This window comes from Pogoniulus pusillus, chromosome 7, assembly GCF_015220805.1.
Source record: "Pogoniulus pusillus isolate bPogPus1 chromosome 7, bPogPus1.pri, whole genome shotgun sequence".
NCBI classification, from domain to species: Eukaryota; Metazoa; Chordata; class Aves; order Piciformes; family Lybiidae; genus Pogoniulus; species Pogoniulus pusillus.
The window spans coordinates 28,566,174-28,583,418 of record NC_087270.1 but is presented as its reverse complement, the minus strand read 5'-3'; the positions used below and the strand labels follow the sequence as shown (position 1 = coordinate 28,583,418).

General features: G+C 40.7%; 1 protein-coding gene across 7 annotated transcripts in view; it reads left to right on the top strand.

Annotated features, from left to right (window-relative positions):
* KLHL29 (kelch like family member 29) overlaps positions 1–17,245 on the top strand; it is a 437,205-nt gene that overhangs the window by 163,054 nt on the left and 256,906 nt on the right. For all 7 annotated transcript variants that reach the window (XM_064146375.1, XM_064146376.1, XM_064146381.1 and 4 more), the window contains exon 3: positions 385–690. In XM_064146375.1, the coding sequence (XP_064002445.1) occupies positions 430–690 (261 nt within the window). In that variant the 5' untranslated portion in view covers positions 385–429. The remainder of the gene's footprint in view (positions 1–384; positions 691–17,245) is intronic.

Genomic DNA, 17,245 nt, shown 5'->3' with positions numbered 1-17,245 from the left:
CTGCTGGAAATTATTTTCTGCTCTTTGAATAATGCTTTTCTTTTAACTGAGTTTTCCATGATTTGTGTGACATTGCCTGTTGCTCTGCCAGAGTTGGGGCAGATAGCGGTTCTTTGGGGGGTTCTTTGGGGGGTTCTTTGAGGGGTTCTTTGAGGGACCATTCTCTCTGCTGCATGCTTACAGTTACGGGGACTCTAATTTGTGTTCTAGATTAACATTTACAGTGAGACCCCTCTCTTCCTCCTGACATTTCTGTGGGGAGAAGGGTGAAACAGTGCTCTCCTAAAGCGGGGGAGGCGTGCAGCGACTTGCCGTGGTGATGATCAAGTGCAATCACTGTGCGGGGGCCTCGTTCCTAACAGCTCTTTGGTTTTAATCTTTCAGGCCAGCTCTCGCCTTCCCTTTGAGAAGAAGCTGCCCTCTATCGAGATGTCACGGCATCACAGCCGGTTTGAAAGAGATTATCGGGCCGGGTGGGATCGCCGGGACTGGAGCTCCAACGGCACTCACGTCAGCAGCACCAACTGCAGCAGCGCCGTGAGCACCAACAGCAACAACCGCCCCGGGCTGCTGCCCCTGCCCATCGTCCCCTCCCGGCTGCCCACCCCAGCCACTGCTGCTTGCACTACTGTCAACAGCGATGTGATCACAAGCCTGGTGGCCAACTCATCTCCAGCTTCAACTACCAAAGTAAGACCTTAGCCATTTTTTCTGGAATTGATGTGTTGAGGGGATGTCAGAGATAGAGTGTCATCTGCCCCTTTGCAGACTGTGTTCATGGCATAGCCAGGAGGAGGGAAAAAACTGTATGGGCAGCCTGTATCTTTCCTATTCTTTGAGGTGCCGTGCATAAACTAGAATAGGCCTTTCTTGCTCCAAGACTGAGGGTTCCCATGCTCCTGAGAGGCCCAAGCAGAACAAATTCTTCTTCCCTTCCAGCATTGCCTACATTTGGGCTTTCTGCTGCTTTCCCTGGAACATGTGATTCCTACTTTTAGTTTGCAGAACGCTCTTCTTGTCTATTGACCAAGCCAGAGATGTGGTTGACAACAAGTGGATGTGGTTTTCATCCAGAGAGAGCAGAAAGTGACTAAAGGGCATACTTTTGGCTGAAGTGTTTTTTTTTCTCTCTAATTGGTGCTTTCCTATAGAGTTCTCAAAGCTTTGCTCTTAGTGCAGACTGGAGTGTAACAGTGGGGCTGCTACAACCAGGCTCTCTCATTTAAGCAGAAATTCACACCAAGAAGTAAGAAAATGTTAAGCAGCAAAGGGCTGAAATCACTTGCAAAACATTGGGCTTTTTTGTTCTAATATATAATTAGAAGGAAGAGGGTGACTTTCGGGTTTTTGATTTTATTTTTGTTTAAATTCAGCTCTTTTAAATCGGCAAAGTACAAGTTGTTATTCCAAGAGAAAGTTGGAGGTTTTTTTTTTTTCTGCATGCAAATTCAGGTAGAACAGCTGGGGAAGAGAAAATCCTGGCAAATTGTAAAGGTGACCGCAGCATTAGCAAAGGGAGCCAGAAGCACTGCTGGTTTTCTTTTTATGATGTTTAACATCTTCTTTCAACTTGGTTTCATTTTAATAACCACAAGTGCCAAATACAGCAGATACAGACAGAGGAAAAGTAGACAATAAAGTTATTTAAAGTAAGCCAAGAGGAGACTGAAATTTTAGTGCGGCACCATTATTATGCTGAGGTGTTTTTTTTCACACTGGAGAAAAACAAGGTCAGTGCTGCAGTTTACAGGCCAAAGTTTGCAGTGTGATTGGTTTTCAGATTTTTTCCATGGCATCGTTAAATTGTTTTCATTTGAAAGAAGCCAATCAGATTCTGATCAAAACATACTTAGAGTTCTCCAGATGCTATCCGCAGATAGATGCATTTCAATCATGCTTTGTCTGGAGAAGATTGAGGCAATTTTAGAGCCAAAGCAGTCATTTCATTTATCAGGACCTTTGTTCCTGGGTCTACTTAGAGTCCAATGATTGTCTGGAGCTGATCAGCCCTGCTCCCAGATGTTTAAAACCGTTTTGAAGTGTAGCAGTGCCAGTAAGCCATGTGTTTACTGGGGGAGAGGAGGCAGGAACAGCAAGTTAAATGCCTTTAGATCATATGCTCAATGTGAGCTGTCTTCTAAATTACCTTATTAGGCCGTTTTCTGATGACTTTCGTTAGTAAGAATGTTTTGGCATGAATAGATCAAAAGCAATGAATACAAAAGAATGGAGGTAACATGGGACACTTTTCATTTTGAGAACTGTTAATCAGCTGTGTAATCTCCCATAAAATAAATGTGTGAAAATGCATACAGTCTTTGCTCCTGCCTCTCCTGCCACGAGTCAGCTAAGCAGCTCTAAAAATTAAAAATTGCCTACACTAAAGAGGAAAGAACTTTGAAAAAGAAGTGAGGTAGGTAGGGTGAACAGAGATGTAAGGGTATGTTGCTGAACAAGCTTCCAGCTAATGATGTGAAACAGCGTCAGAAAAAAAAACATCAGGAGCTCATACATACTCATGTTCAACCTGCCTGACTGTCGTCTCCACACACAGCAGGCTTCACTCTTGTGGTTAGCAATGTAACCAGCCAGTGCCTTTCCTTCATAGAATCCACCTAATGGTTAGGCATAAAAAATTAAATCCGTATAATGAGGCAATCACAAGTCAGAAAAATAAGTGATTGCCTGGTTTATTTAAAAGACAGGAGCATGCCAGATTGCCTTGAGCTGTAGAGAGTTCACAGTCTACCCTCTGCAGCCTTTTTGTGAGCATTTTTATGGGGTACCAGCTCATGGGGGGAAAGTATCATCTTAAGATGAATTTTTTTGTTTTGTTTTGTGGTTGGGAGCAGGGAACTCGATCTCTTAGCTGCCCTTCTGCAGTCTGAACCTTCCCCGGCATTATAGCAGATGTCATTTAACTCAGTAGCAAAGGGGTGCCCCATACAAGATGTGATGTGGTAAATAAAGAAAGTGTCATGGTGTTATAGAGCAAGAAGATGGAGAACCTAGTTCTCTTGAGCTCGTTGTCCAAGGATATGAGTGCAGCTGGCAGTGTTTTTTAGGCTGAGGATAGAAAGGGGTCACTGTTTCATCCATTTAGCAGTTTTGGTTTTAGGAAAAGAACTTATTTTCTCTCTGACCTGTCACTGGGCTGTGAATCTTGTAGTGTTGGTGATGGAATTGGTCAGAGAATTCAGGACCACTAGACTGTCTAATCTGACTGAACCATTTGGTCTTTAAATTATTATGTAAATTTATGTAAGATTAAAGACTTCACCCTGAGTTATGCGATATGAACAGAAAAAGCATTGGAAGGGAGAGAAAAAAAAAAGATCAAATTAACTGTTGGTGAAACCATCTTCAGAGGGAAGCTTAGGGATATATAACGCCAGCTATGAGGGGGCTGGGTTTGGTCTGTGTTTTTATGCTTCTGGAAGAGCTTTTTACGTCTTTCTGTGGAGGCTTTAGAAGGATTTTATTACTAATCATTAATGTGTAGGAGAACTTGAGAACTAATTATACTTTGCAGACCTTTGAAATTTATTCTGCAAGTGTACCTGTAACCTTCTCACCACAGATGCCTTGGTACAAATCACACTCAGTGGATCTGCTGCATTTAAGTGATTACAGATGTTTGGTTTGAGTTATTTAAACAAGCAAAAAAAAAGACCCCAACTGTATTTTCCTGAGCTTTTATCTTTTGCTCAAGAAAATGACAATGATACTTTGCACTGCACTCACCTATTTCATTGGAAAAAAGAGAAGACATCAGAAGAGCTAAACTTCAAGAACCTGTAAGAAATAATTTAATATTGCACTCACAGTATACTGAGAGGGAAACTGAGGTTGGAGGAAACTTGCAGGCAGTGATTATTGTTTTTTCCGCTCATTCTGTGCCACTGTGAGCAAAGTTCCAGCTCTTCTACTCAAAATGGCTTTTCTGCCCTGGTGCAGTGTCCAAAATATTGGACTGCAGACCAGCACCCAGAGTCAGCAAAGTTTGAAGGAATGAGTCCTTCACTGAAGATAGTTCCTCAACCCCTTGAATGCCATAAGTAGTAGATAGGAGGGTGCACTTCTTGACCTTAAACTGCTGCTTTGGGTTCAATTTGTCACACTCTTGGCCCAGTCACATTGGATGATTAAGCTCAGATTTGGGTTTTTCTCTGTGTGGTGGGCTATTGTGGTTTTGGGTTTTTTTTTCCTGCAGTGAAGTTACTTGTTGGTAGAAGGAAGCTATCAAGGAAATCCATAAAATACTGCAGCACTGCTTAAGATACTGGCAACAAAACAGTCTAAAATTCATTTAAGGATTCTGCACACCATTCCAGCTATGTTTTCTGTTCATCTCAGCATCACCTTCATTCTTTGTTGCCTTTCCGAATTACTTTACGAGTTACTTGTACAATTTTCTCCATCAAAGCTCCTGTATCACAGCTTCAATTTAGAAGTGTTGTCATGGGCTGTAATTTGAAATTTTATTACCAAGAGATTTTTTGGTTATAGAACATTTACTTTTATCATCTCTATATTATTTTTAAATGCCTGAAAAGATTGATACATCAACAGAATCTGTGCAACACCAGAGAAGATCTAATTTTTTTTTTCAACCTTAATTTTGAAAACCCTTTACTTGGAACATAAATTGATTCTTAAGCCCCCACACACATAATGATTTGTTATTCTCAAGGTTAAACCTATGACAAATCCTATAAAAATGCCAGTCTTCACTTTTGATAAGATTTTCTCTAGTTGAGCTGAGGGATAACTGTATGGTTTTAAGTCTTTAAATAGCATAGCTGAGATGTGATCCTGGCCACCTGTATTTACAGTACTCCCATAGCATTTAAAACTTGGATGTTGTTGTTACTGTAGTTTTTATTCCACGTGGTTAGCCACAGTTATGTTGTGGGAGATGAGACAGAGATGGTAAAGCAATTGCTAACCTCTCTGGAAAGTCAGGCAAGGATTGCAGGGGAAAGAATCACTCCCACTGTCTTTGTGCATCACTGCAACTAAATGGCATTAAAAAAATGCGTGGGGAGGGAAGAAACTTCATAACTTTAAAGATAAACCAAATCAGTGTGGCTGAGGAATACGTGGCAGAAAGAGTAAGGTGGAATGGCACAGAAGTAAAATGTTAGCTGAATCTTTCCTTTATTGTCCAGAAAAATCTAGTTCCTCCAACAGCCTAAGTCTGTCATAAGCAGATGATTTGCTGTACATCAGAGGATTTCCGCTCTCTGTTCTCTCTCTCGCTTTGGAGGTGACGACTTTGCTAAGCTGGTGTGTGGCTTCCACAAATATTTAAAATATTGATTAAGCAGAGGAAGAATAAACACAAATTGTTTTTCAAGTTACGCCTTATGTTGTACATGACTAATTACATACAACAATTTGCTCTGCGATGGTAACTGAAATTTATGTACTCTTTTTATTACAAAACATAAGAGGCTTGCATAAATAAAGATTATAAATATTGGAATACAACAGTTGCTAGAAAACAGTCAAAACATTCAGTGATAAAGTATATAGGATTTGCTTTTCCAGCTTCTCTCTGCAAAACCCTCGTTCCCCTGAGGGTTTGTATTGATAGCTGGCATATTTTTGTCACCATTGCAGATACTAGCTTGTCACTTGTTTGATCTGGACATAATGTAGCAGTCCAGCCCTAGTGCAATAGTGGCAGAAGCTGTGTAAAACATCATCCTGATTCTTTTGGCAAATTACAGTGGTGGTATTGAGACTTTAGTTAGTGGATGTCAAATAGTACAACTGATTTTTTTTTCCAGAAGTTTTTCCAGAAGTATATTTTTTTCCTACTGATACATTTTTTTCCACCCAAAACAATTTGGTGATTCTGTTCTCTGATATGTATTAAGCTCAGCTACGACAGACTATTACATGGATTTATGAGAAATCAGAGCAATGCCCTCAGTATATGAGTTGACTAGTCAGGGCAGTAGGAGCACAGGTAGTGTTCTCCTTCATCCCCCAAGTAAGGAGGACCAACCCAAACAAATTAAGGAAGATGCATGAGATTAATTCCTGGCTTCAAGAGTGATGCCATCATCAGAACTGTGGGGTTTTGATTATGGGTCAATTTACATGATGTCAGATGAGGTACACCTCACCTAAAAGAGAAGGGTTGAATGCTTGTGATTTGGTGTTGAACCATCAGTGCTAGGTAGAGGGTTGGACTGGATATCTTTGAGGTCTGTTCCAACCAGATGTATTCTGTGGTTCTATATAGTGTTTGATGGTTTGGGAGAAGACAGGGACATGTTTTCTCTGGCACCTTAATCACATTCTTTTAGTTATGTAGTTTAAAAGTTCAATAAACTTTGCATAGTTTACTTTTTGGGGTAACACACTATGTAGCCTTTCAAACCGTGTCTTCTGTGAGGAGTCAACAAGCAGGGAAAGACAGTGGAAGTGTCTCATAACAGTGGTGGTGAGATGCCCATCACACCAACCCAGTTAGAGTGTATTCAGCAGAGTGCACCAAAAAAAATATCATTATAGTATCTTTCTGGAATCCTCAAATAATTTTGGGAGTTGCTTTTGAGGAATGAACAGAGCTTTGACTACCAGCAATGAGAGGAGAAAATACAGAGTTACTCGTTGACTTCCAGGAGAAAATTTTCTTTGCTAATTACCAACTGACCAAAAATCTCTTTAACTAAAATAATCCTACTAAGCTACTATGAAAAAATTACAACTCCTGGGAGATAATCGTGCCACCAAGGGACAAAAGAGCAAAGTGAGATCGGCAGAAGGTTCCAAAGCTGATGTGTTGAAGGCCTTGAAGTAAAGGAACCAACTGTTCCCTTTGAACAAACTTGGGCATTTTTCAAGCTTCTCTGTAGAATGCTATTCTTAATGATCTCTGGCCCTAGAGAGGACTTAAATGGTGCTGATGATCTGTCTCTTCCTCTTACCATCTTATTTTAGTATTTTTTCTCAGATGTAGTTTTACATATTTTTAATAGTGTAGAAACTGGAACATAGAAAATGTGGGTTTAGTTTGTCAACTTTTGCAGATACTTTATTGGTCTGAAAGCCCTGGCATGCTAATTAATTTGTAAAGGCATAAAAGGCTGCTTGGATTTTTTGACTCAAAGTGTTTATCATCTGTTGAAAGAGCTAAGAGGTCTGGCCAGTTTCTAGGTCCAGTTCCATTTGAAGATGAAAGGCAACATTTTTGAAGCACTAACTGACATAGCCAAGTACTTACAAGGTCACAAACACCACAGCTTTGGATAGAGAAAAAGGAGTATTTCTAGGCTTTGACACTTTGATCAAAAAAGTATCTTGACTTCCAAAAGGGGTACATAACAGTAATAAGAGTAACCTAAACAAAATGTGAGTTGCCCAGGATTTGAGTGCTTAATTCTTTGAAATGATTTAGACTTCTTTTTATTTTCTTACTTACTTTTCATAATTACTTCATTTTCATATGTTGTAGTTGCAGATTATCCATTAAAAATGCAGCAGAACTTTTGCCATACTGGGATGCTTTATTAGAAAACTTGTTCCAGCCTCCTATCAGGCTAAAAATGCTTGCTTGTGAACTTCCTTGCCTGTAATTTAATGTTAATTACTAAAGGGTTTATTTCCAAAGAGCAGTAATTCTGAAAGAAGACAGGTTATCTCATAGAGTGTAGATGTGTAAAATCCTAAGGCTGGTTGTTGTCATTTAGGAACACATCATCATCCATAGCTACATCATCAAGCATAGCTACAAAAAGAATTTTACAAGGCATCACCTGGTGGTTTCTGATTATTTTTGCTGTCAGTGCTTAACTTTACTAGATAGGCCCCAGAAATTATTTTCAAGAAAGCTGATTCTTTCTCAACAGGGTAATTCCTGATTTTGGCATTGCATGAAAAAGGTAATGTCAGAGAAATTATTGAGGGAAGGGATGAGTGGATTTGGGTATGTATTTTGTACAGAAGAGCCTATTCAAACAGTTTGTAGAAGGCTACAGAAGCAGTTGGGTGGGAGATGTCCATACCATAGTTTTTTTCATAAGAGACAGGAAAGCAGTCATCATTTTAAAAAACACAGTGCACAACAAAAGGAAAACATTCACCAGGGAGGTGATGGAGTCACCGTCCCTGGAAGTGTTCAAGAAAAGCCTGGATGAGGCACTTAGTGCCATGGTCTAGTTGATTGGACAGGGCTGGGTGCTAGGTTGGACTGGATGATCTTGGAGGTCTCTTCCAACCTCCTTGATTCTATGATTCCATGAAAAGAAATTATTAGCCAAACAGATAATATTTTCTTGATGCTGTTCGTTTCCTCAAATCGTTCATTTTAGAAGTTACTTGCAGAACAAATGAACCAAATTAATAAAAAGAAAGGAAGAAATAGAAGTGCGCTAAGCTTCATCTACCTCTCCCTGTGATTTCTATGGGTGTTGAATTCTTGCTTCATGCAACAGTTTTCTATGAAACTGATAGACATGAAAAGTTAAGTTTGGCTCTTGCAGTGATAAACAGTACATTAAACTCTGCTCTCTGACTCCTAGTACTGCTGAATGCTGCACCTGAAAATGCTGGACACAGACTGGTGTGCACTAGGCATACAGGGAAGCTCTGATCAGTTAGACACTCCAAACTGACATGAAGGCAGCACCACCACCCTGTCTACAATACTGAAAATCCTCTTGAAAAAGTACCCAGATCTTTAAGACAAACACAAGGCAGCTATTGTGAGGAGGGGGAGAGTCTCTATTTACAAAGAGTCACATGGTAAAGACAAGGGGTAATGGGGACAAATTGCTAACAGGGGGATTCAGGCTGGATGCCAGGATTTTTTTTTTCTCCACTATTTGAACTATTAGAAATTGGAATAAACTCCCAAGGGAGCTGGGAGGCTCCCTTACATTTGTTTCCAGGTCCAGCCTAACAGGTTGCTGGGCCATCTCATTTAAGCTGTATCCTTACCCTGGAAGGTTTGACTAGATGATCCTTGAGGTCCTTTCTAAATTGGTGTTCTATGAATCTATGAGTCCTGCGTCCTGATGACTTGAAACATAGGCAGCCTGTGCCGTTTTGACAGGGGATTGCTCTGTTGATGCCACAGAAGTAAAGCCAACAGTCATGTTACATCAGCAATGCTGAGCTGTGCTCCATCCCATCTGAACAATGCAAACAAGGTGCAAATACCTTCTGCATAAATGGAAATAAGTGACTCACTCTTTTTCAATGGGCAGAACACAACCTTACTGTCAATCCCTGTGAGAGTGCTTTAGGGGACACCACAAAAGGAATTCCTCATGCTTTTCCCCTGACTCTAGATTCAGTCTTTAGAAGCAGCTCTGAAAATGGTTGCTAATCACCTGTGGGTTTTCAAAGTAGCGTGTAGAGAAGGATAAACTTGCAGGAACCCAAGTTATTTTTCTTTATTTCCTTTGGGAATTTGAAGAATTACTGAATGTCCAATGCTGGTTAACTGCTGTAACATTCTGCTCTTGAATGAAATGGGCACTTTTCAGCAAACATGCACATTTTTGATTGGAAGGAACTGACTGTTCTGGATTCTCTCAGAAGTCAGTCTGCCTCTTCTGTTTTCCATTGTTCTCTGCTCGGGCCAAGCTGAAACGTGTGTGATTGTTAGCCACTACGATTTAGCATCACTGAACCAATTCACTTTGAAAAACAAAGCTGGGAGAAGTTATGCAGAGAAATACAGGCTGTAAGGTGGTGTGTGCAGGTAAGGCAATATGCACACAGACCCTTATCTGCTAGAGTGAGTGCAGTGGAGAGCCACCAGGGTGATTAGGACACTGGAGCACAAGACATTCAAGGAAAAGCAAAGACCTGAGTCTGTTGAGCATGGGCAAGAGAAAGTACAGTGTGAGTTTGATTCCTCTTTATCCCTGTCTAATTAGGACAACATAAAGAGGAGAGCCAGTAAAAACAACATAAAGAAGTTCTCTATGAAAGAGGAAGCAGCAATAAGCACAAGAGAAATTCTGATTATGTACAAGGAGGGGAAAAAAAAATCCCAATTCAGGGTCCATATCTGGAGCAAGAGCCCAGAACAGCAGCAGAATCTCCATCAGACACATTTTAAGCTCAGCTGGGTATGACCAGTAGCACACTGATCTAACATCAAAGATTGTTTTGAGAAGGATGGACCTAGTGATCTGTAGAGAACCCCTCCAACAAAAAGCATTCAATGATACAATCCTGACATCACCCTAGAATTGACTCACCACTTAAATATATTTCTCAAGGCAGAGGTGTTCACATCAGTTTGCTTTTAAACATTAACTAGAAACCTCATCATCCAGTAAATACTGTAACTTTGAATTTCTTTTAGGTCTTCTGAGATTAACTCCTATCTTGGCATAGTCATCACAGTTTTGTTTTTGAACAGCTTGTTTCTTTGAGAATTTTTGCCTCATGCTGGGATGGAATAAGACTGAATAATTTATCTTCCTTTTCCTCAAAAGCTAAGCAGTAGTTATACCCCACATGGATTTGAGACATTTATTATCTTTCTGAGCTTCCATTAATTATCTTTATCATCCATGCTTTCAAAGGTCTAGCATTTATCTTTGCAAGATTCTTCAAGCTGGATTTACAGAGGAAAATTCTCTTCTTTCGCATGAAGAAGTTTTAAACTTTTTTTCCGCTGCTCACAAAAATTCTTCTGGTAGTTTTCCTGTGACCAAAGTGTCTGATGTGTAGAATTGATGGCATGTAAGGTAATCATACACCTGCATAAATATCTCAGATGTGCTGCATTAAGACATGCACGTGTGTGGTTTTTGAAAATATGAATCACAGATGCTTTGTAACATGCAAAGCTGCCATTCACCTTGTTTTCTCAGCCTGCTTAAAAGCATGAACTGCTTTAAAACAACACTTAGCACGAAGCACTGGAGGAGAATGCTATTTCAAGCTTCCTCAGATGTCATCTAAGCTGTGATTGCACAGACTTTTCAAGTCTTTCAACAGATCTGTCTTAATATCCATCTTCATGTTCTGTGTGTAATTCCCAAGTTTTCCTCTAAGTTACCATTGTTTCCATGGCTGGTTGCTTTGTAAAGGGACAGGGCATCAAAAGTTCAATGTCAGTGCTTTTCAATGCAAAGAGGAAAGTGGAGTGCAAGTGTACTGTTTTCAAATAATGAAAAGTAAAAGAGTAGAGCAAACCATACATAATTTCATCCAGAGAGACTCAAACTGACCACTTTACTTTGTGTTCCTCCTCTGGTCCCTGTAAGCCACATTATGCTGAGTGATTGTCCCATAAAGTAGCACAATGAGGCCCATGGTGGAGGAGAGGTTCTTTTCACTCAACCTGGAGAAGAGAAGGCTGACAGGGATGTAATTTCTCCATTCACTGCTCTGTGGGTGTTTGTGGAGAAGACACTGAGACCATCTTCTCAGGTTGAATGGAAAGACAATGGGCAATGAACACAAAACCAGCGAAGAAAATCCTGATTAGAAATAATTGAGTAGCCAAACACTGGCACAGGTGCCCAGAAATGTTGTTGCATACCCTGGAGTTATCCAAAACTCAAGTGGACAAGTCCCAAGCAATCCCGTGTAGTGTTTAGCTTGCTCTAAGCAGTAGATGTACCTGATGGTTTTCAAGATCCCCTTCCAAAGAAAGTGAAAGCCTGCAAACAGCTGTGGAGTGCAGTCTTTGACAAGAGTCAGTCTAGACTCTCTTGAAAGGTTTTTCTTCAGTTAACAGAGAGAGATACCTGCCACTCAAAGGTAGACATGGAAGCTGCCTTGACCTTGGCAATAAGTCTGCAAGGCCAATCTTACCTTGCCTTGTGCCTCTTCGGCAAGGAAGCAGATTTGCTCTGCAGAAAAGACCTTTTGGGTCATTCTTTTGATATAGAACAAAGAAGGTGGTTCACAAACAGAGAAATAAAACAGTTGCAGAAGCTGTTGAGCGGCACTCCTTTTTGCATCCAACTCTTTGAACGAAAAGATTCAACTTAAGTAATGCTGCAGAGTTTGTGGACCAGAACGAGCTTACATTCATTTATCTTCTTGCCTTTCTTCTTCTTTCTCAACGTGTCTGTCCTTCTCTCCCATTTTCCAGACACATGATTTAAACTCTTCTGATACTTTCCACACCATGTCTGACTGTACTGGAAGTGCCATATCTTGCTGGTAGCTGCCGTTGAATCTTGGGTAGTTAATGTGTCCTGGTTTAGGCCTTAACCTACAACAAAATTAAATTCACTTGATGCTTAACCAAAACTGTTTTTACCTTCTGTTGTTTTCATTCCACTTCTGTGGAAATAAAGCTGTCTGGAAAATAAAATTAAGGGAAGAGACTCCAAAACAATCGAAGAGTAAGGAAGGGAATCATGAAAATGGATAGATGCTCTAAATTTGGTCAGATACTCTTTTTCTTTTTTGTTTTCCAGCCAGTTCTGCTCACAGTACAACTGTTTGGCTACATCTAAGCCAATATAAGCAGTGCCAGGGCATTGACCCAAGAGCTGGAACTTGACCATCTATACCATTAAATTGTTAACACAGTCTCTGCTTTGTGTTCAGCCTAGACCAGCTAGTGCTGTCATAAACAATTCCCTAATGTGGCTTGGGGATTTGCAAGAGCCAGCAGCCATTCCCAGTTGGCAGTTTGGATATAGCCACCCTGGTTTTGAGAGTTAAAGTGTACAACCCCATGACTGTGGCCAGGCCATATAATCTGGCCTTAGAGCTGCATAGTAGGTCCTGGTCCTGTTTAGTTTTCTTGTTATTGGGATGACTTTGTGTTTGAGGCAAGTGTAATTGGTTTTATTTCACTCTACAGCTTCATACTTAATACCTAACTGAGTTGTATCTGAAAAATGGGGAGTACAAACACAACTCCACTTCATCTTTTCTTTCAGCTGGTGTACCTGCACACTAAGAAGATATGGTCTGCCCCGTTGTAAATTGTCACAGCAGCTAAAATGGTTTGTGAATGCACATTCCCATTACAAATAGAAATATATAGCCAAAGAGAGTCTAGAAGTGTATCTTCCAGAGTGCTGTCAGCTATTTTTCAGAAATATTTGTCATGGATTTGCACATAGGCCACCAATTGCTAGTAAATTCAGTTCCTGTCTCAGAGTGAGGAATATATTCTGCAGATGTTCCTGGTGCCAGGGAACGATTTTTATCTTCTCTGTTGGATCTGGAAGTGATAGTTATTGGATGGATGTTGGCATGCAGCTGCTATGAAAGCTCATGTTGGCCATTAAGTGTTGATGTAGAAACACCTCTTGCTACCTGCACAACTGCTTTTTTCCATTAGTAGGATGTCTATTCCTATTTTTCCTCACCATGACATTGAATAGAAAATAATACTGCTTTCTGCCAATGAAGGCCCATTGACCTGTGAGAGTTGCCAGGTCTGGGGAAATTCCAAGAGTGTGGTTGTATCCTTTTGTCTTGTCCTCTTTTCATCTGCAGGCTTCAATTTCCAGCTGCCTGAGGTACAATTATGTATGCATCTTGGCTCTTTGGAGATAAATTATGAATGCCTTTCATTAACAGAAGTTGCCTGATTCTGTGAGTGCAGGATGCAAACTACCTTGTTGGTGCATCCTTATAACACTGTAAGAGACTTGGGGTTTTGCTTTACTTTCGGCAGTTTAGTCATTGCACGAACTGAAATTAGCACTGCCACAAGTGTCTTGCACAGACTGCACACACTCTGCTGCACCTGCCATAGCCTACACAAACAAAATGAATGCAGCATGGTTAATCTGTGCCTTTCTGGGGGGTGGGTTTGGCCTTGATTTTTATTTGATGCTGACAAATCGGGAGACTTTTCAAAAATACTTTATCTGAAGTATTTATTGCAGGATGTGTCCACTGGCCCATTATGATGCTACCCGGACAGAAATCCATGAACATGCATTACATTTGGGATACTTAGCCTCGGAAGAGGCTACAGAAACAAAGCTTGGTGCACCTCTCCTGCAGTTGTATTGCTTGAAGAGCTCTGGTGACTCACATTATTCATCCTGTCAACCATGAAAATCTGCCAAATCTACCATACCTTTGTAGAAGAACAGTTTACAAGTCTATCTGATGAGCAGCTTAGGGGTTAATAGTAGGGTGTTTTGCCAGTCAGGTTCAGTCAAATGTAACGCTATTAGCACCAGGTAGCTGTTCAGTGCTGTTGGAAACGAGCTGCTGTTTCTCAGCCCTTTTTCCTTTGTGTTTCTGCTTCATTGTGTTTAGTGCCCTGGCTGTTCGCTTTGCCTTTGGAGGTGAGTGTTCCTGAACAGAATAAAAGTACATAGATGGAGCAATGTGCAAATGTGCATAGTGCTGCTGCAACCCTTTTACAAGAGCTTGGCTGCTTGGATAAAGAGAGAAAGAAAGAAAGAAAGAAAGAAATGCTGTTGCAGGAAGCAAATTTAAATAAACTCCCACTCCACTTTTTTGCAATTTACTGGAGGAAATATCTTCCTTCATATCATTTGACTTTTTGATTGTTAGATCAAATTGAGCCAGCTGGAATGAGCCGTGGTGATCAGAAGTCCTGAAAACTCTCTGTTTAACTGCTTTCTGGTCTTTATGCAATTGGTTTGCTTACCTTTGTTGTAATAGCCTTTTAAGAGTTGCGTACCCATTCTTCACTGAGGACCCTGCTGTGCATTGTGATTATGTGATCTGTTGCATCCCTGAATGTTTAACAGTTTCAAGCGTTGTGGGGTTTGATTCTGGGGAGATGTTTTGCTTTATGCCTGGACCTGTTTCCCACACTCTCTACGAGATTTTACTTTCAAAATTTAAACGTATGTCGCTTCTTGTCTATCACTTTCTGCATGTCAGTCCTTCAGTTCTTTATTTCCTCCCCGTTCCTCTTTAAAGTATCTGCTTAGTAAAGTATTGCACAAGCCTGCTGAGTAGCTCTGATAATTAGGTAATTTGAATTCGGGGATAGGCATTAGATCTTATGTGGTGGGTTGAAGGCTGGTTGTGTTGGAAGGCAATGTGTTCTGTCTTGGGGTAGAAGGGAGTTGAAATGCCCTTTCCATCAGCACCTCTCACCAGCAAGCCAGGGGAACAGCAGTGAGCAGCAGTATGATTGCATGGCCTCGCTCGCCCTCTTTCTCAGGGAAAGCAGCAGATGTTGACAGTGAATACAGTGAAGTGCAAATGGGTAAAATAATGAACTGCAGTGGTAGCTTAATGGAATTATTAATGGGATTTGTCTTCAAATAGTGAACAAGCTTTGATTTTTATTAACGTAGATTTTACACATGTAAACTTATGCAAAAGATTATACCACACTGCTGTTCCTTTGACAGAGTGTTTATAGAATATGCTGTAGGCACAGGGTGGCCTCTGAACTTCTTTAAGTATTGCCCGCTCTTGCACTCCTATCATGGTGCTTCTCAGTGCACAACACTCCATAAAGGTCTATGTAATACACCCAGAAGTTTAACTGAACAGTGAGGAACCCTTAATAGTAAAACTCTAGCAAGTGTTCACTGGGAGTTTGATGTTTGCATGTTCATTCTCACCAGAATGGAAGGTGGGAACATGACAGGTAGATGAAAATGCTAAAGTGCAATCCGCTGCAAGTTACAAGGCCTCTGCTAGAAGTGGCTATATACCTGCAAGGTGGTGGTAGAGACATCATAATTATGAGCTGACATTTAAAGAAATGTCAGAAGCATTCAAACAGCCCATTGCTCTGCTTCCACCCATGTATCTTTTTGTGTCCCCAGTCCTGCCGTCTGTTATCCCAAGGACTCTGGATTTGATTACCTTTTTGTTTGCTTTTCTGGTACATGTTCTGTTTATTTTCTATGCCTGGCATGTGTTTCCAGGGATTGTTTGCAAGCCTCTTGCCCTTTTTGTGTGTGAGTTTCTCCTAAAGAACTATTTGCCACCATGATGTTGGGAAAATCTAATCCTCTGATTACAACTGGGCTGTTGAGTATTTCTGAATGCATTTGTATTTAGGAGCAGATTCTGCAAATACCTGCTTGGAGTGTTTGTACAGAAACATATACAGTATTACTCAGCATTGTTGCCTGTCATCTGCTTACTTGCTTCTTGAGTTATTCACACATCATTTCCTTGTCATTTTTGCATGTGAGCTCTGCAGGGCAGGGACTATGCCATTCCTGGTATTTGGGAAGTTCTTTTTTCCATTTAATAGATTTTTATTGTTACATGAAAATCCAGGGAAAAAGCTGTTGCTTTTCTGCCCTGGTACAGCAAGATCTGCGTGTGGTGTCCATTAAAAAAAGACTTCTTCCAAAGCAATTGCCATACTTCACTGGCATTAGTGATAATGTTAAAGTGTGCTTTATGCTGCTAATCCTGGTTCATTCCATAAAAGATAAGAACAGTCATAGTAGGTGAGACTGTACATTCATACAGCTCACTGTTTTGCCTCCAGTGAGATTTACATTGCAAGTAGGCTGTGTACTTTTCCAGTATATACTTACTGTGGGCTGCAACTTGGGGATTTCTTTAACCCCATGTTGTATCTCTGTCTCTCAACCATCTGGTAGAATGTGAAGTATATGCCTGCCTTCAACCATAAAAGTAGCCCTGTTGACCTCAAGATGGCTATTTTCATGCCTGCTGTTTAGTATGCTTTTAATCATTTCGATGGATTGAGACGTTCCTGTGGAGAGATGCACATGACAGATAGCTGCTGGTGGGCAAATCAAAAGGAGCTGAAGCGTGCTTGAGTCTGCCGGGTTCTTAAGAGCTGTTTTCGTTAGGGAGAATGAGTTCTTCAGTCACACATGAGTATCTGAAGGCATACACAACAGGGGCAGGACTCAACTCATGTCTATCCATCTTACGTTGCCTGGCCCAAATGACAAAGTGATTCCCAGTTGGGCAGAGGAGGGAAAGCTCTGCTGAGCAAGCTTTGACTTGCTGTTTGAAAGCTGTAGTTAGACAGTTACCTAAATGCAGGCATTTTAACAACCGTAAACAGGCATATAAATTATGGCTGAAGGTTCTGTAGAGTCAGATGGATTGCAAGGTCAAGGTCAGATGCATGGTGTTGTAGCAGGACTGATCTCTGATGACTCTCTCTGTTAGTGCTCTCTGTTTCTGAAAAAAAAAATAAATTGCTGACCCTGTGGTTTTTAATTTATTTTTTATTTTTAATTGTAGACTCACATTGGTCCTGGGGCAGAAAATCCTGGGTAAAATATATTGTACCCATAATTCATATTAATGGAAATTCAATAATGGCAACCTGTCATCTACAGAGATTAGA